Source organism: Harpegnathos saltator, unplaced genomic scaffold, assembly GCF_003227715.2.
Source record: "Harpegnathos saltator strain DR-91 unplaced genomic scaffold, Hsal_v8.6 scaffold846, whole genome shotgun sequence".
Lineage (NCBI taxonomy): Eukaryota > Metazoa > Arthropoda > Insecta > Hymenoptera > Formicidae > Harpegnathos > Harpegnathos saltator.
This window is the reverse complement of record NW_020230700.1, coordinates 254,826-272,373: the sequence shown is the minus strand read 5'-3', so window position 1 is coordinate 272,373 and position 17,548 is coordinate 254,826. Positions and strand designations below refer to the sequence as shown.

General features: G+C 40.0%; 1 protein-coding gene and 1 non-coding gene across 7 annotated transcripts in view; both read right to left on the bottom strand.

The window, feature by feature from the left end:
- Positions 1 to 4,123: 4,123 nt before the first annotated feature.
- On the bottom strand, positions 4,124 to 4,196 carry TRNAA-AGC (transfer RNA alanine (anticodon AGC)). The gene has a single exon. It is a non-coding gene; the product is annotated as a tRNA-Ala (tRNA).
- A 2,258-nt stretch (positions 4,197 to 6,454) lies between these two features.
- The window catches only part of drn (zinc finger AN1-type doctor no), a 36,821-nt gene continuing 25,727 nt past the window's right edge, over positions 6,455 to 17,548 (bottom strand). For 2 of the 6 annotated variants that reach the window (XM_019845167.2, XM_025307361.1), the window contains exons 2-5: positions 11,283 to 11,751; positions 11,204 to 11,206; positions 10,263 to 10,431; positions 6,455 to 10,146 (exon numbers count right to left, since the gene is read on the bottom strand). In XM_019845167.2, the coding sequence (XP_019700726.1) occupies positions 9,998 to 10,146; positions 10,263 to 10,431; positions 11,204 to 11,206; positions 11,283 to 11,567 (606 nt within the window). In that variant the 5' untranslated portion in view covers positions 11,568 to 11,751 and the 3' untranslated portion in view covers positions 6,455 to 9,997. Of the gene's footprint in view, positions 10,147 to 10,262; positions 10,432 to 11,203; positions 11,207 to 11,282; positions 11,752 to 12,218; positions 12,498 to 12,519; positions 12,713 to 13,012; positions 13,535 to 17,548 lie in introns of those variants that run through there. The other 4 variants (XM_019845166.2, XM_019845169.2, XM_019845168.2 and 1 more) reach the window with 4 other exon arrangements.

Here is a 17,548-nt window from a genome sequence, read left to right as displayed (position 1 = left end):
AGAGGAGCTTAATGAGAATATATTTAAGGATATTATAAATCGAGAACAAGATGGTATAGGATTGCGCACAGAAATGTTTTTATTTTAAGACATTTTTCTTAAATATGAAACAGTACTGTGAACCAATTATATTTTTTATATCAAGTTTATATCTACGATAAATGGCATGTTCTAATAATGTTAATCAAGATAAATTCATACAAATTTACACTTATACATATGCTTAGATTAAAAATTAATAATTATTTGAAGAATGTTTTATTTATTTACCAAAAACTAAACTAAAATGTTTCTTATTTAAAGTGGCGTTTCAAAATTTAAAAACACAAGATTTCATCTTTTGTAATAAGTATATTTTGTAATAAACAACAAATTTATATAAATATTTTATACTTGTAACAATAACTACATATTTAAAAACTTACATCTGTGTGATAACTTTAAAAAGGTTGTTTTATCATATAAATATTTTATATTATACTATGTTTGCCTGAGTGTCTCTTCCTCCCTCAACAGTTTTAGCATAACAATCTTCTCTTCTGCTTCAGCAATCGCCATTTTTTAGCATGAAGCTCCCGCTGCTTCAATTGCTTCTCACAGTTTTATTAATCTTAATTATTTTTCGTTAGAGTTCTGAAAATCAATTATTTTACCATTAGTATTTTATTATCATTAATTTGATGAAATGAAGATTACTTTCCTCCACTTTCGTTTCGTTGCGATTTGAATATTGCCAATAAGATAAAAATCCTATTATTATTAGGTCAATCGGAAAGTTCCGTCCGTTTTCTTGCAATATGTATGGCTTTATTTAAGAAACAAAATGAAAAAGTATATCAAAGTACTATCTATCGTTAGCGATGACTTTTTCCTATCTTTCGGTCAGCAAGCGAATTCCGCGGCAAAAGAATGACTCATTTTTTAAGGCTATCCGGTCAGAAACCTATTTTTCGACGTTTTCATAAGAATTGAAGCATTCCTCAACAAGTGCGTGTGCCATCGACCGAAACAAGTGGTAGTCGAAAGGAGCACAGTCTGGTGAATAAGCCGTATAGAGTAACATTTCCCAGCGAAGTGCTTCTAACGTTTCCTTGACAGATTTTGTGACGTGAGGCCGACTGTTGTCATGAAGCAAAATCACTTTATGCTGTCTCGTTTCATATTCTAGTCGTTTTTCGTGTAATGCTCGGCTCAAACGGATCATTTGTTCTCTGTAGAGATCCCCTGTGACTGTTTGACCACTTTTCAACAGCTCATAGTACAGCACACACTTCTGATCCCACCAAATACAGAGCATTGCCTTCTTTCCGTGGATATTCTGTTTTGGCGTCGATGTTGAGGGTTGGCCGGGATCGTAAATAGTTTTTCGACGTTTGGGGTTGTCAAAATAAATCCATTTTTCATCCCCAGTGATGATACGAAGTAAAAACCCCTTTCTTTGTTGCCTAGCAAGCAGAATTTCGCAGGTAGTTTTTCGCCTTTCAATGTCTCTTGACTTCAGTTCATACGGGATCCATTTTCCTTCGTTGTAAACCTTTCTTAAGGCTTTCAAACGATCGGAAATAACAGATTGAGCACAATTTAATGTTTCTGCAAGTTGCTTTTGCGTTTGACATGGATCTTCGTCCACCAATGCCTGCAATTCTTCGTCTTCGAATACTCTTGGCCGTCCAGAACGTTCTTTATCCTCTATATCAAAATCACCACTTTTAAAGCGTCGAAACCATTCTCTGCATGTTTTATCGGAAGGAGCATTATCACCATAAACTTCTACAAGCGTTCGATGAGCTTCAGCTGCAGTTTTCTTCCAATTGGAGCAAAAGATTAACACTTTGCGCAAATGACGCTTATTTGGCTCAAATTTCGACATTTTCGATGTAGTGAAAAACAATGTTATTGATGCAAACATATACTTTTATGTACTGAATGTTATTAACAGATGTCAAAACAAACTATTAAGCTTCGTTTAGACATTACAGGTTAACACAGTTACAGTTCTAGCTATAGCTACTTGTCGCTAAACGGACGGAACTTTCTGATTTACCTAATATATAAACATTATACATTAGGCTGTTGCTGAAATATTTATGTATTTAATTTCATACACAAATCAGTTGAAGTTATGTGTTCATTTAATGTTGTAATATACAAAGTTTAATATGTAATGTTACTGGGATATATTTGCTTTACCAGCAAGTTATTGAAATGACAACGAAATATTATTCATATTAACGAATATTAATAATTAATATAAACTTAATTTGTAAGATTTTTCATTATTATTAGATTTTTACTCTTTAAAGTGGCCCCTTTTTCCAATGATATGCTATGAGATTTAGATGGGATGTTCTGATCATACAGAAATACATCATTAGTATCTTCCTCGTCCATTTCATTTTCATCTTCGATGATCACTTGTGTGGATGGTCTTTGTGTGGACGTAGAACATATCTGTACATTATCTGAAAAATGAAAAGTCAAAATTGAATGTTGTAATATAAAAGAAAAATAAGATCTACGTATAGTGCTTACATTCTTTCTCAAATACTGCAGTGCTGCCAAATGGGCAATTAATTTCTACGTCTAAGTTAGCATGTGTTGCATTCATGAATTCCATTACTGGGTCATTCGGTTATACTAGTGCAGAACCTTTACCTGTCATAAGCTGGTGGTGCCGAATCACCGTGTTTAATTTTCGTTTCCTGAAATGATAAATTAATAAGATAATAAGTATCAAAATATAATAAAAAGGAACCGAATATAAGAACATACAACCCAGACAGTACCGGACATCCAGTGGATGTATGTTTCGCATCTAATTTATGTCCGTATGTCCGATTTATGTCCGTGGACATAAATTAGACGTAACAAGGATGTCCTTATTGGACGTCGGACTTATAGGACGTCCGATGTATGTCCATCGGACGTCCTATGTCCGAAGTTATGACAAACGTACGTCCTATGGACATCTTTTGTAAAAAAAATGGACATATAATAGACGTCCAATGGACATCCGTGTGCTGTCTAGGACATATGTAAAAAGAAGTTCACTTAACAAAAGTATATATAATAAACTAATAAATTATCAATAAGATTATTATTATATCAATAAGATCATTATTACTTACTTGTTTCATATGTTATCCCAGCATTTCCTCAGTTGTTTGTTGGAACGAGGTGTACAACCTTCGCTAGCGTATTTTTTTGTTATTCTCTCCCATGCCTCTGCCTTATTCTTCATATTTGTCGCACCGGTTTTTTTATTTTCAATAGCTTTTTCTTCTGAAATAAGCTGCGCCAAGAGCATTCTCTCCTGATCCGTATAATGAACACTTTTATCCATTATTGACTAATATGATTTTTGTTTTATTGTAAATAAGATAGTGACAGAACTGACAAGTTACAAGCCTGTTCTTTTTCGCTACACTGCTGAACTGGTGCTAGGTTAGGTTACTGACGCCATAAAACAATGCTGTATCCAGTAATCACTAAAATCCCTAAAATATTCCTTCCTTCTGGAAGGAAGACTCGAGGTACATTTATGAAATAAGGCGGTCTTGGAGATTCAAGGAATCGTTCATGGAGACTTCCTTCATCCTTAAGATAAGGAAGAACTATGAATACGGGTATTAGTTCAGCAGTGCAGCTAAAAAGCGCAAACCATCTTTCTGTCACAATTGTTAATTTCAATTTCTGCTCTCTCTCTCTCTCTTTCTCTCGTTTTTTCTATTTATATATATATTTATTTAAATTTTTATTAAATCGTATAGAGTACAATTCATTAAATGTTCAAATACTTTGAACACCGTAAAATAGCCTTTTAAAGCGTTTGTAGTCTGAAGTGGAACCATGAAAGGAGGGAGGACGTACTAGGTGGCGACGGGACGCCGTGCGTTCGGGACCTGCATCTTAAGCCAGTGGCACACGGTACTTGTTTTCGTGCTGGATTGCTTGCTGGATGAAAATACTGCGTTCTGATTGGTACTTTTCCGAAGATGGATGGAAATGCACCAATCAGAACGCAGTATTTTCATCCAGCAAGCAATCCAGCACGAAAACAAGCACCGTGTGCCGTTGGCTTTATTTTCGTTCCGAAGAGAGAAAACTATCGAGAGCGCGGTAGTCGTTAGACCGGGAATCGAACCCGGGTCTTTCGTTTGCTGGACGATTGCTCTAAACCACTGAGCTACCTGACGCTCTACGCTCACGACATTCTTCTCTCTCTAGATAACGTTAAGCGTTTGTAGTCTCAAGTGGTCCCTGCCTGCTATTAGTTAAATAATAAGATTGTACATGCGCAGTTCATTTTTGGAAGCGCTAACATCAAAGGTGCCGACAGAGAATGTCGCTACTGTGCATACTGTGCTATGAGCACACGATGCTTGTTTCGTGCTGAATCTAGTGGAATCTAGTAATATTAAAAGTTCACCAATCAAAAACTAGTATTTCTAGTCTGTAAATGAACTTCACTAGATCCAGCAAGCACCGCTAACTTCAGCGACCGATTATCTTCTAAATATTTCTTAAGCCAGTGGCACACGGTGCTTGTTTTCATGCTGGATTGCTTGCTGAATGAAAATACTGTGCTCTGATTGGTGCATTTCCATCCATCTTCGGAAATGTACCAATCAGAACGCAGTATTTTCATCCAATAAGCAATCCAGCACGAAAACAAGCACCGTGTGCCGCTAGCTTAAGTTTGATTACTTATGTAAATACTTATGTAACTTAGATTATTTGTATTATTTCAGTTGAAGTGGGGCATAAAAGTCAGGCCAAAATAATGAAGAAGAAATTGTATTATTTATATATTATCAGTAAAATTTATATACTTTGCACGTGCATATATATGTTTGTTTGCACAATATATTTTGGCGTCACAGAACTTTGTTCTTGTTAATAAATAAAAATACAAATGCGTACGATCTGCTGCTCGATCGCAATATTATTGTAATTTTTACCAAAGCTAAGACTTTTACGTTATTTTCCTTTTAGTTCTGAAGTTTCCACTACGATCCATCACCATCTTCACAAATCGAATACGTAATACTGCTCAGTGATAGATCAAATGATTTCTTTCAAAATTTGCAATTCAATAAATATCGTTGAACAGAGTAAAAAATTGGCGAACTATTTACTTTGATATAGCACAAATTAATGATATGTCAAGTATGCTCTTACACATAAAAATTCGAGAATTACTTTTCTCGATTATGATAGAATCAAATTATGATAGATTATGATAGAAGCAAAGTACGATAAACTATATCGACATATTTGTGATTATAATATTGTAAGTCATGATAATATGTTTCAAAAAGTATTTTACAACTTGGAGTTTTCAGTTTGTGCAGATGTGTTAAGCTTAACACGAGAACGTTGCCGTTATTTCAGATCAAGATATATCGAATTAAATGAAAAGTTTTAATGATTCTGTGTATTTAATCTTATTTTTTAAGTGAGTTTCTTTACACATTTACGACTTATTTATATCAAAAATATAACAGGTGCGTTTTAAAGAAGGAATTTTGTAAGCTCCCTCTTTATATTTTCTAATGAATATCTAATCGTTCTTAGCGGCTACTCAAAGAATATCTTTATCTCAATATTGAACAACTCTGAGAAGAAGCACAACGATTTACTCATAGTCAAATTATAGGGACAGGTTTTTGCTCTCAAATGGCGTGAATGTTCCCAGACAACATTATGACGTCTTAAAGACGTCATAAAATTTTTTAGACGTAAAAAGTGATCATAATAACGTCATTATGACGTCTTTTAGACATCTTATGTCTCGATTTAACTTGATGAACTTCACGAGGATTTCACTTGAAAGATCTCGTGTAACACAGTGAAACATAAATAAACAATCATATCCGAAAATACGTTTGAAAACTAAAGACTGTAAACTGTACATTTCTCAAATCATCTTGTTATAATTGTCGCCAAAGTTATAAACTATTGAACTTCGTCTACTTCCCATAATTGAAAAAAAAATAATTTTTCTAGTCTGTGCGCATAGCACATTTTCAAGTAGAACAACTCAACAACAAGTCACCCAAATTTTATTCATCATTAACGCATCAAAGTAACGAATCGTACAAACTTTCGTCTTCGTTTGCCAACATAAAATAAAAATGGCTTAATTTTCTGCTCGATGCGCACATAACATGCTCGACTGAATTTTACTACTGAAAATTGAAGTTCGCTTCGCAGAACACGATTCAAGAATAATTTAATAAATCCGTGAAAGCTAAATGCTCGATGAAATTAAAACAAAAACGGCAAACTTTTCATTCGTATATATTCGAAATAATTAAAATCGATAACAAGGCATTAGATACGCGTGTGTGAGTGGATTTCGAAAATTCACGTTCGTGTTGAATAATTTTGCAAAAGAACGCGGTATGCGCGCGTAAATTTCAGTCATAGTGTCAGATCCAAATATCCAGCGTGTGATAAAAGATAAACCGTTTATTGCAGCAGAAATTTTCATTACAGAGAAAATAAAGTCGCACCTCGTTTTACGTCTGGGAGATGTTTTGTACAAGTGGCTACAATGTAACTCGTAGAAGAGAGGTGCCGAGATTAGAGTCTTCTCTATATAAAGTCAAGAACACACAAAAACGGATTGCCGGCTTTTCGCGTTTTAAGGGCGATGCATTTATATATATTTGTTTTTAAATATACATAAATATAGTCCACTATATTATATAATTATAAACGTTTTAAGAGAACTGTTAAAAGGTCCGCGAGGGCTGGGAAGAGAAGAATGACAGGACGAGGACGAGGACGAGGAGGAGAGCAAAGTGGATGGAGGATAAAATGGAGAAGAGGAAAGAAAGGAGGTAGGGATCTCCGCGTATAGGAGTATACTAACTTTCCTTTTACGTGAAACCTAAATGTCTAAAGCATTTCAAAGGATGGTAATTGTAATCATATAATATATTAAAGTTGATGTTACTTTTTAATAGCTTAAACGTACTAATATCAATCGTAATAATTACAAGCATCGTTACGTCCTTATATAGTCAGCCGAATACGATCGTCGCTGATAATCCTCATTTTTGTTTCTCCCTTTTTTTTTCTTTCGCTCACAATCTCTCGATCTCTTTTTCTCTCTGGCTCTCTCACACTCTTTTTTAACTCAATAAATCATTTTTATTCCCGCATACATTCCTCTACCTCACTCACAGGCATCTGTTCTCAATACACACTCCCTCAGTCACTCTCTCCCTCATTCTCTTCCTTTCTCTCGCTTCCTTTCTCTCCCTCTTTCTCTCTATCATTCGATCGCTCTCGCTAGGCAAGATTATTCCGATATTGCGATATACGTTAGAAAAATATGCTATGCCTAAAATAGGATGAAGGCCTGAAGGCAACCATTCCGTCGATATTACTGATAATCGGTGTGTTTGTCTATTGTGTAACTCATGTATGTGTACGTTCGCGTATGGTATGTTCGCATTTCGGTATTGTATGTGTGTGTGTGTGTATGTATGTGTGTGTGTATCTGTTTGCGCGTCTCTTCTTTCTTTACACGATTCCGATTTCTCTCAGCGTCAGCGTTCCTAAAGGTGCGTTAGAAAGAAAAAAAAGAACGACAGACTCATCGACGAGGCGACCTTGATACGAGATAAGGTATATATTGTCTATGAAATCAACACACAATCGTCATCCCGCAAACGAATTCGAATTATCGTGTCGAAAGATAAGATTCGGGCTTTTTTTTCGACGGCCTTAATTTCTAGATATCGTCGAGGGTCGCAAATTTTATGAAAAAAATCGTCCTCAACGCTCCACTTCATCCGACGGATAAAATCGAGTTTCCTTTTTTCTCAGCTGAAGTATTTTCTCCGTTTTTTTCTTTTCGGCGGCAATACATACGCGAGAGATATTTGGTAACGGGAGGAACTGAATACAGTGCTCGCGTGTTTGTTCCATCTCGCAGAAAGAAAAATGCGACTCAATAGACCTTGCGATTGCAGTTTTTGCTTTTTTTTTAACAGAAAGCTCTATATATTTCTCGAAAATAAATGGAATCATCACTGTACATTCTTCGAGTACGACGGGAAGAAAAATAAATCTTATAAGCAAATAACGAGAATAAGTCTACTTTATACAAGAATATAAGTTCTAATAATTACAAAATAAGGAATAAAAGAACGGCAGCACGGCATTCGGATAAATAGGTGCCTTGTCCCAGGATACGATAATGAAAGAAAGAACTTTATTGTTTCGTTTACTTCACGTCAAATCGACGAGCCGTAATATATATAATATATATTTGTATATATGTATCTTTTTTTATATTATTTTTTTTTCATTTGCTTCAAAGCCGAATGCAAATTGAAGCTCTCATGAAATTGACCTACATGTGGAGCATAATTTGCGGTTCGTCTCGTCTCCATTATCTCGCTTGGTTTTACAGAAATATAACAAAGCTGGACAGCCATAGCACCTTTCCGGTATGCTACAACTTTACAAACATGTATACAACTATTTACGAGTGAGCTAAACGGAAAGAAAAGAAAAAAAAAGGGGAAAAGAAAAAACAACGAAGTTTTCGGCACGAGTTTTTAAAGCGCGGAGAGAAGAAACGGTCAGAGATGTTATATACGTGGCTTATAAAATTTATCAATGTAATATCCACCTTCGCTCGCGCGGTTTTAGTATACGTTCAACGCTTTACAAACGTCAATAATTCTCCACTTCATCGTTCACGTAATGCCCGCGGCCTCTCTAGACATTTTATTAATCATTTACTCTTATATTATGCGCTGCGATGCAGCACCGGAATACCTCGCGCAGCTATCCTACTCGAAACTCGCAGAAAAAACAAGCAAAGAAAAAAAAAGAAGAAAAGAAAACGAGTAAACTAAGTGACGATTTCAAACATTAACAATTCGTTTACATTCTAAGAGACCTCCAAGTATATACGTTACAGAGGGATTTAATTTACAAATCGCAGACCAGCGGCCGTAGTGTAAATAATTATTTGCAATATAGGTTGAAACATATTTAATGAGTAATAATTGGTGGTTATATTCACGTGAAGTTGGACATAAACACACAGTACTACTTATACTTCATTGCATTATTTATGAATCAATAGACTAATATATACTTAATAATTATTAGACTAATTATAAACCTAGGATTGTGATCACCCATCAACGTCAGCCATTTATCTAAGCAACACTCCACTTTTTTCATATTTTTCTCTCTGATATATATATAAACAAAACAGCAAATGTATAAAATTTCTCGAACAAACCAAAACTCCTAATGAGATGCCCTGGACTGACTGACCGCACCAAAAAATTATCTGCCTTTATGTAAAACGAGCCTTATATGCGAATTTCGCTTTTTAAGTAAATTAATAAACATAATATAGAATAATTATAAACCGTAATAATCATGAAGATAATAATAGATAATAATAGTAGTAAGCTGGCAGCAGTTAGTAACCAGGTATATTCTCAATTAAAACTCTCACTAGATGACAATCTGAAACTTACATGGCACTGGCATCCAATTAAGAACTCATTCATTCATACGCACACATTCTAAATTTGCAATCTTTCGTTTATTTGTTCTCTCTGATATTCGTTTCATTTTCTTCTTTTTCTTCTAACTTTCCTCGGCTTTCGGCTACAAAACAATTTTGTTTTCAATCTCGCGCGTTCACTCTCACTCTGTAACACTCGTTCCCTCTTTCTCTCTCTCTCACTCACACACACAAACATATACAACATATACACGCACACACACTCTTTCTCTCTCTCTCTCTCTCTCTCTCTCTCTCTCTCTCTCTCTCTCTCTCTCTCTCTCTCTCTCTCTCTCTCTCTCTCTCTCTTTCGTTCGCTCTCGCTCGTTTCACCCCTTGACGTGCGAATCAGCTGCCAGATAATTTATCTCGTTTTCTCCTGTTTTATATTCTGTTTGTTTATAATAGTTATATAACCATTTTCCCAACGACTACACACTAAATAGTTCAAATTTTTTGCACTTTTTCACCAACAACAACTGGATTGTTGCGCCGAATCTCTTGAGCGCCCATTTCTTTGTAATCAAATTTGCAGTCGTGCTTGTCACTGTATCGATGCACCGCGCAGAATAGTCCGCCACAACGACACTCGAATCCTGAAAAGGTTCACCACCAGGTCAAGAAGCAGCTTCAAGTCTTATCACACACCGTTTTACGAGAATCGCCGTTAAAAGCATTATGCACACATTAACACGACTATATTTGCACTTACCGGTCAAACCAACTTTTTTGCGACATACAGCACAACGATTTTTCTTCTTCTTAGATTCTTTATCAGTCTCTTTGCCATCGAAGGAATCGTCTGCCTCGCAATTACTCACGGATCCTTCAGCTGCTGCACTGCTTACACCTACTTCACTTTCCTGATCTTCCCTGCTTACCTGATCGACAGAAGGACAACACGCATACATTATAATTATTTGTCGTTGATATCTTTCCCTGAGTCTCCTCTCTGAGATATTTTATCTTAACGATTTAGTGGATATAATTGCATCTTTCTCTTTGCTTGTAAAAATGCAAAATAAATATTTGTTCCACATGACCACTATGTTAATTAAGTTTAGGTATATGTAAAGTATATATATTAGGTACGGGTGTAATATGTAAAGAAATCCTTATGACAAAGCTTAGGTATATGAAAGTATAAAATTGCACATGTATATAAAATAGATGAGCAATCAGTGTTTTACATAAAATGTAACCAATTTCTTCTTTCAGATTATTTTTGGTGCAATTCCGTCAGTGTTTTATCACACAATATGAAGTTTTTCTTTTGAGCATGGCAGTTATGTAGTATATTATATAATCAATTCCTAACATATAGTCAAGTCAGAAATAAATCCAATGTGAAGCTGAATTATTATTTTCTTTAGATACAGGCAGCTGACCAATATTTTTTAAAAATAAGTAACTTGTTAAAATTCATGTATTTTCCTGATAATACAAATTTCATGAAAATAGACAATTTCATTCAGACACAATAGCAATATTCTAAAATATATTTGTGTGTTGCATCAAGATAGATATTCACGAGAAAGATTCACTCTAACAGTTTAATATTCTTTCCCTGCTGTTTCCAAAAATATACATCTTAGACTAAAAACAATTTGATGTATACGACCTTGCAGGTTCGGGACAGCTTATAAGTGCTACCTTCTGCAAATTAATTGAAAGAACAAAGACGTTACATTTATGCAGGACAACCAGCTAGTAGAGACACAACGGCACTTACTTCTTTGGGACTGGGCAGATCTGTCGTTGGCTGAGGTATGGTAGGAATGGTAGGTTGGGCTGTTGTTCCGGTAGCTGCTGGACTACCAAAACTACCCTGCAACGTGCCAGCGTTGCTGGAGACAGTCTGTGAGGTTGGTACAGTAGCTGCTGATACCGGTGGTTGCTGCTTCTTCTTCAAATTTTCCTTATAGCAAAGAGAACAAAGGCCATCGGTAGCCGGCGAGCCATAAAATCCGCAGCCGCTGCGGCATAGGGCTTGCATAGGATTGGACTCTCGTTCCATAGTTGTTGTTTCTCTGTGTCGCTCTTCACAAAACAAGTAGATGTCCTTCTATATTCTACTTGCTGTCACTGTCTTAAGAAACAGTGGAAAGTCGCAGTCAGCTTGGTGCAGGATAACTAGGTGTCTTTTGCCACGGCTCTCTTCCCAGTTGCTCCTCTACAACCGCGTGTCACCATGTACTCACCTGTCACGAGTAAATAATAGAATTAATGGTAGGGATTAATATAAAGTCACCATTTACCAAGAGGAATTATTTCTGTACAACTATGAAGTCAATACAGGTCTGTCAGTGATAAAAAGTTGGTGTAAAATTATTATATTGCGAAATGAGTAGAACTTTGAGTCAACTTTGACATTTTTTACCCTAAACATAAATTCGCTCTCTTTTATGAAGTGAATTTGTACTAGAACAAACAGGGAGATGCAGCTCTTTGTGAAATACACACATACGTGAAATACACAAAGCACATAGGATGACAAAGCATTCCAGATCACTGTGGAATATTGCACAAAACAGTACTGTGATTCAAAAAGTTGAAGCTTATTTTACTCCACTCACAGAAGATTTCATGTCATAATTCTGATCACTCAAGAAAATCCCTCGATTACATCCGCGGATAATACAGTTATTCTCTACCAATATCCACGTACCGTATCGAAAGTACACATTCACGTACAATACACGAACAACTCAGCGAAGAACTGTCGCATCGTAGAATTTAAATCGCAGAAATTGCATAAATATAAGAGCTGTCGCATTGTCGAGCACAGTAGTCGTAGCGGCGACCGCAATCACTCGGCGATTCGTTTAAGGAAAAATAACTGGCGGATCCTTCCAAGACGTCACGTAATCGAATGTAAAGTGACACGAAAAACGAATGTGTCAATTATTTATCGCGCTTTCTGCGCCGTGCAAGGTCAGATCGCGGATCATCTTCCCGACGAAGCGTACCTTCCTCATTCCATGGACATGTCAAAAGACTTGACGACAACCGAAATTTCAAGCGACCGCGACACACAAACGTAAAAAAAAACGGAGTATAGTGCTTTTCCGTGTCCGAAAGCGGCGGAGGGAGCGCGAGGAAACGGAGAAACAGAAAACGAAAGAGCTAGAGAGCGGAAAAAGGAAGAGGGAATCGGTAGGAGAGAGAAAGAGAGGAGAGAGAGAGAGAGAGAGAGAGAGAGAGAGAGAGAGAGAGAGAGAGAGAGAGAGCGCGCGAGGAAGAGGAAAATAATTCCTAGGAATTTTCACTACGTCATCTTGGCGATCTGATTTTTTTCTTTCCGCCGCGATAGCGATACCGCGTCGAGAGAAAGAGAGAGCGAGCGAGCTGGAGAGAAAGACAGAACGAGAAACGGAGAAAGAGAAAGAGAAAGAGAGGGAGGAAGGGGGGAGAAAGAGAGAGAGAGGCGTGATCACGGGGCAACGCGAATATATTACTCACTTTCCAACACGCAGCCGTGTCGCAACCGATGCACAACATGGAGTAGGAATTTGTGCGAGGCATTTAAGTGTGGCAGCCGTCTCGTATCCTTATCGCGACGAACACTTAGCGCACAATACCGTCGGACCGTCGGCGAAATATATCTCCCGTCTCTTTCCGCCGTCGTGCTGGTTCGCTCGCGTTTAATAATCCTCGGTCTCGCGGCGCACTTCGCGCGGCACGCAAAATCGGCCAGCGAGCAGCGCGTTCAGGCTCGCGCTCCGTGACCGCGAGCTCCGGCTGTGTCGTCGCCGTTCCAGCGGCGACCCGTGGGGAACCGTGTTCGCGAAAGCTACGTGCGCTCTCTCGACTTCAAGCTCGCACGTTCGATATTACGTCCTTCAGTCGAAAGAGCCCGCAAGGACGGAGGAGAAACAACGATAACGACGGGCGAATGTTTTCATGATGGCGATCGGCCCAGGCGCGCTGGCTTTTGGGCGGACGCGTAAGCGGCGACGCGACGCGACACGAGGCGGCGCGGCGCGGCGCGACGAACGCAGCGACGCCGATACCGCGTGACCGTCGGCAGTATTAAAACGCGCCTCGTCGCGAGCGCGCTCGGTATACGAAGTGTTCTGGCGTCACGTGGTTTCTCGTTTTCTCTTTCTTTCTCTCGATCGCTATCTCTCTCCCTCTCCCGGCGTAGCTTCTTTCCTTCTCCCTCTTGATCTCTCTTTCGCTCCTCTTTCTCTCTCTTTTTCTCGTCTATGAAGTCTTCGATGAGAATTTCTAGGCGAAATCTGACCGAGCTTCATCCTTTCTCACGGCCTCTTTTACAGCAGACAGACGATTTCGGCTGTGCGATTGAAGTCATTAAATAAATTAAAGTCAATTGAGAGTGAGAGAGAGAGAGAGAGAGAGAGAAGCCGTAAATTTTAAAGGACCGTGGTAGCCGCAAATTCCGAAACTTGAATCTCAATCGCAGATGAGGAAAAGAGGAAGAGATTGACGTAAATTTTTAAACACGCCCCTGAAATTTTGGACAATCCTTGAATCATATCTCTCTCTCTCTCTCTCTCTCTCTCTCTCTGTCTCTCTCTCTTTCGCGAGCCCTTTAACCTTTCTCTCTTTGAAGACGGGATTATGCGGGATATTTAAACACCTAGCTGGGTTATCGATCGGTTTTATTATTAGCGTTATTCCGACTAAGTAGGGAATAAGTACATTTAATTCCGGCAAATTCGTTATACGACCGGATTCATAATTAAACACGGTGAAATTGGGGGTATATTTAAATCTGTGTCTTTTGAGCACGCTCGCAAGTGAAAGGTTAGCGTAGCTCGCGGCCTTATGAGCGTCGATCGACTAGTAAAAGCATGTCACTTTTCCTACAAGTTCCTCTCGCAGGACTTAATCCGGATGTGTGATTGACGCCGCGTCACAAAGACACGGTGAACGCAGTATTTGTCACTTATGATATCTCGGGTCAACTTTGTTTTATCTACTTGCGCGGGCTGCCCAAAGACCTTGACCTTAATTTCAACGAGCTAAGTTTCCCGGTCAGTTCGAAATCGGCATTTCCTAAATTTACGTTCCGCCTCGAAGTGGACCGCCAATTTGCACTCCAGCAAATGACCGAGAATACAACTGCCGTCGAATTAATTATATCGAGATATTTCAAGTCGGATTCCAAAACGTTGCGATAAATATCGGACATTGCGACTTTTGTCATTTCAAAAGTGGGTCATACACACACGCGCGCACGCGCACACACACACACACACACACACACACACACACACACACACACACACACACACACACACACACACACACACACACACACACACACATATACATACACACACGCGCGCGTAGCTCTCTTAGATCTCTTGCCCAAGCTGAGGCGTTAAATTGATATCTCGTTCTCTCGTAATCCGCACAATCACCAGGGCAGGTGCCGCGAAATTATTCGAAACGGTTCTCCATTGGAATGATCTCGTTTCCCTTAGCAAGACGCAGGATTCTGGCGAATAATTGAACGATCCCGATCGGAAACTTAACCTACTTCAAATATTACCTGTCCAGATCTGCGTGAGAGCGGCACAAAGGGACCGACGAAGAGCAACTTAGGAAAAGAAGGGAAAGAGCAACTTAGAAAAAGAAGAAAGGAAAGAAAAAAAGGATAGCGAACAACGGAGCGACCTAATTTCCTAGCGGCCTATTTTCCTTTCGGTTTCATCGCGAGCTGAAACGGTTCTTGTGGATAAAGACAGTGTGTTTTTATTTGAGGCAAATACTGCACCTATATAGATTACGCGGAGTCTGAAGAGGTTAAGAATTAGGTCACCCCCGTCTCTCTCTTTCTCTCTCTTTCTCTCTCTCTCTCTCTCTCTGTCTTCCTTTCTCTCCCCCCCCCCTCTTGATCGAAAAAAAGTTATTAGAACGCGCATATGCGTTACCGAAATAGGTTGAAAGCCTGCTGCGCGTTCTCGAATGTCTGGCGAGTTTCCATCGATATCGAATCTGGGTGAATTAAAGGAGCGCGACACGCTTTGAAATATGTAATTCGCTATATTTACGCGTGCGCCGCTGGAAGTCGCGCGGAAAACAACGGGTGGCGCGCTTGGTTCCCGTGCGGATTTTCGGTCGCATGAGGTTACCGCCGTCGCGATAAATCACCACTCTACCCCCACTCCGCCTCTTTCCGAGTCAAATCCTAAACGCCCGTCCCCGAGCGCGCGAGCGCTCCGGACAGCTGCTCGCGGTTGCGCGCGCGGTTATCTCACAGCGGAAAAATCCACGGAGCGCGCAAACTTCGCTTTCTACCGAGCAACGTGAGCGGGTAAACAGCGCGACATATTAAGCCGCTGTTGCGCGTCCGATCGTAGATGTGTGTCGAAAAGAAACATTTCCCTCGGCCCCGGCGGACACATGCGGCGCGGCACATCCTTCTTATATAAACCGTCCTCCCTCTCTCTCTCTCTCTCTCTCTCTCTCTCTCTCTCTCTCTCTCTCTCTCTCTCTCTCTCTCTCTCTCTCTCTCTCTCTCTCTCTCTTTCTCTCTTTCTCTCTCTCTCTCTCTCTGTCGCGCAACGCAAATTTCGCGCATCGCTCGCTCGCGCGCGCTCGCGCGAGTGCGAGTACGGAGGTTAAAAATCACTCGCCGACGACGACGGGGAATGCGGGATCAAGCGGAGGAGAGCAGCTGCACACGCGTACACACACGGACGAGCATTACAGTAGTTCGCGGACAGTGAGCCGAAGTGAGGTGATAATGCGAGGAAAACGGGACGACGATGGCAGGTGGTGGTGATCGGTGGAGTGGAGTGGGGACGCAGGAGCGACAGGGGTCACGTGGGAAGCGGTGGAGGGGAGCTCGCTCGCTCGCTCTCTCGCTCGCTCGTTCACACTTGCGAGCGCTCGGGACGCCCCCGTACGCGCTTTCTAGTACTAAGAGGCGCGGATCGCGCGCCGCACAGGCTTCCCGTAAGGTGTTCCTGACGCGCCACACGCTCTACTCCTACGCAAGCGGGTTGGGCGGGGCGGGGGAGACAGGTGGCACGACACGCGAGTTGGCGAGCTCGGAACGCGCCGATCACTCGGCGTTTAATTCGTTATCATTCTCCGCGCGCGCTCGCTCGGGGACGACGACACAGCGCAACGCGTATGTGCCGCACGCCATGAGAAGACAAACACACCGGGGGGAGGGGGAGGGGACAAAGTGCGCTGGACACGCGATTCTCGCGGAATGAGACTGACTTTGAAAACATGGCTCGAAGAGCCTCCTGTTTTTCGACGCAGACGACCTGTGGCGTTCAATGGGAAAACTCGTGTCTCTGACAAGTTCCCGGAAGTCGAGGTCTCTCATTGGAGCCGGTCGCGCTGCTCTTCGAATTCGGACGCCGCACAGTGGGGCCAGATGACATTTTTTTGGTTCAAAAGAGACCTGAATTTCCAACCGATCATCGACACCAATGGATGAAGTTGATCCTGAATAAATTCCAAAGAGATCTGTTTAGCCGAAATTTTGAAAAAATTATCGGTTCAGGGTTTATGGGTTTAGGGTTTGTCTTGAAAGTTTATCGTTTAAAGTACAGTGTCTTGGGTTCGACCTCAATGGATTCAAGCCTATGGATATTAAATGCGCGAGACCCCAGAACTTATAATCACCTTTTAGAAAACTCAGAATTTCAAAACTCATCATTTCAGCCCACCTTAAGAAAGAATTAAGCCATATGGACCCAATAAGTAAAAACATGGAGAACATTAAACAGAACATCCAACTCTAACCTGATGGTCCATGAGCCCAAAGTTGATAAACCTCAGTTCATAAGCCATCATACGGAGATAGGAAATATCTTTAATAGTTTCAATCCGCTGAATACGCTATTAGATAGAAATAAGTGTCGAATAGTGAGTATTTCACAAGTTTCTCTCGTTTAACGATAATTTTTCCTCTTTTGGGGCTAGTAATTCGAGAAATTTTTTTTTAATTTTGGCAAGACAGATATCTTCGGAATTTATTCAGGATCAACCTCATCCATTGGTGTCGAT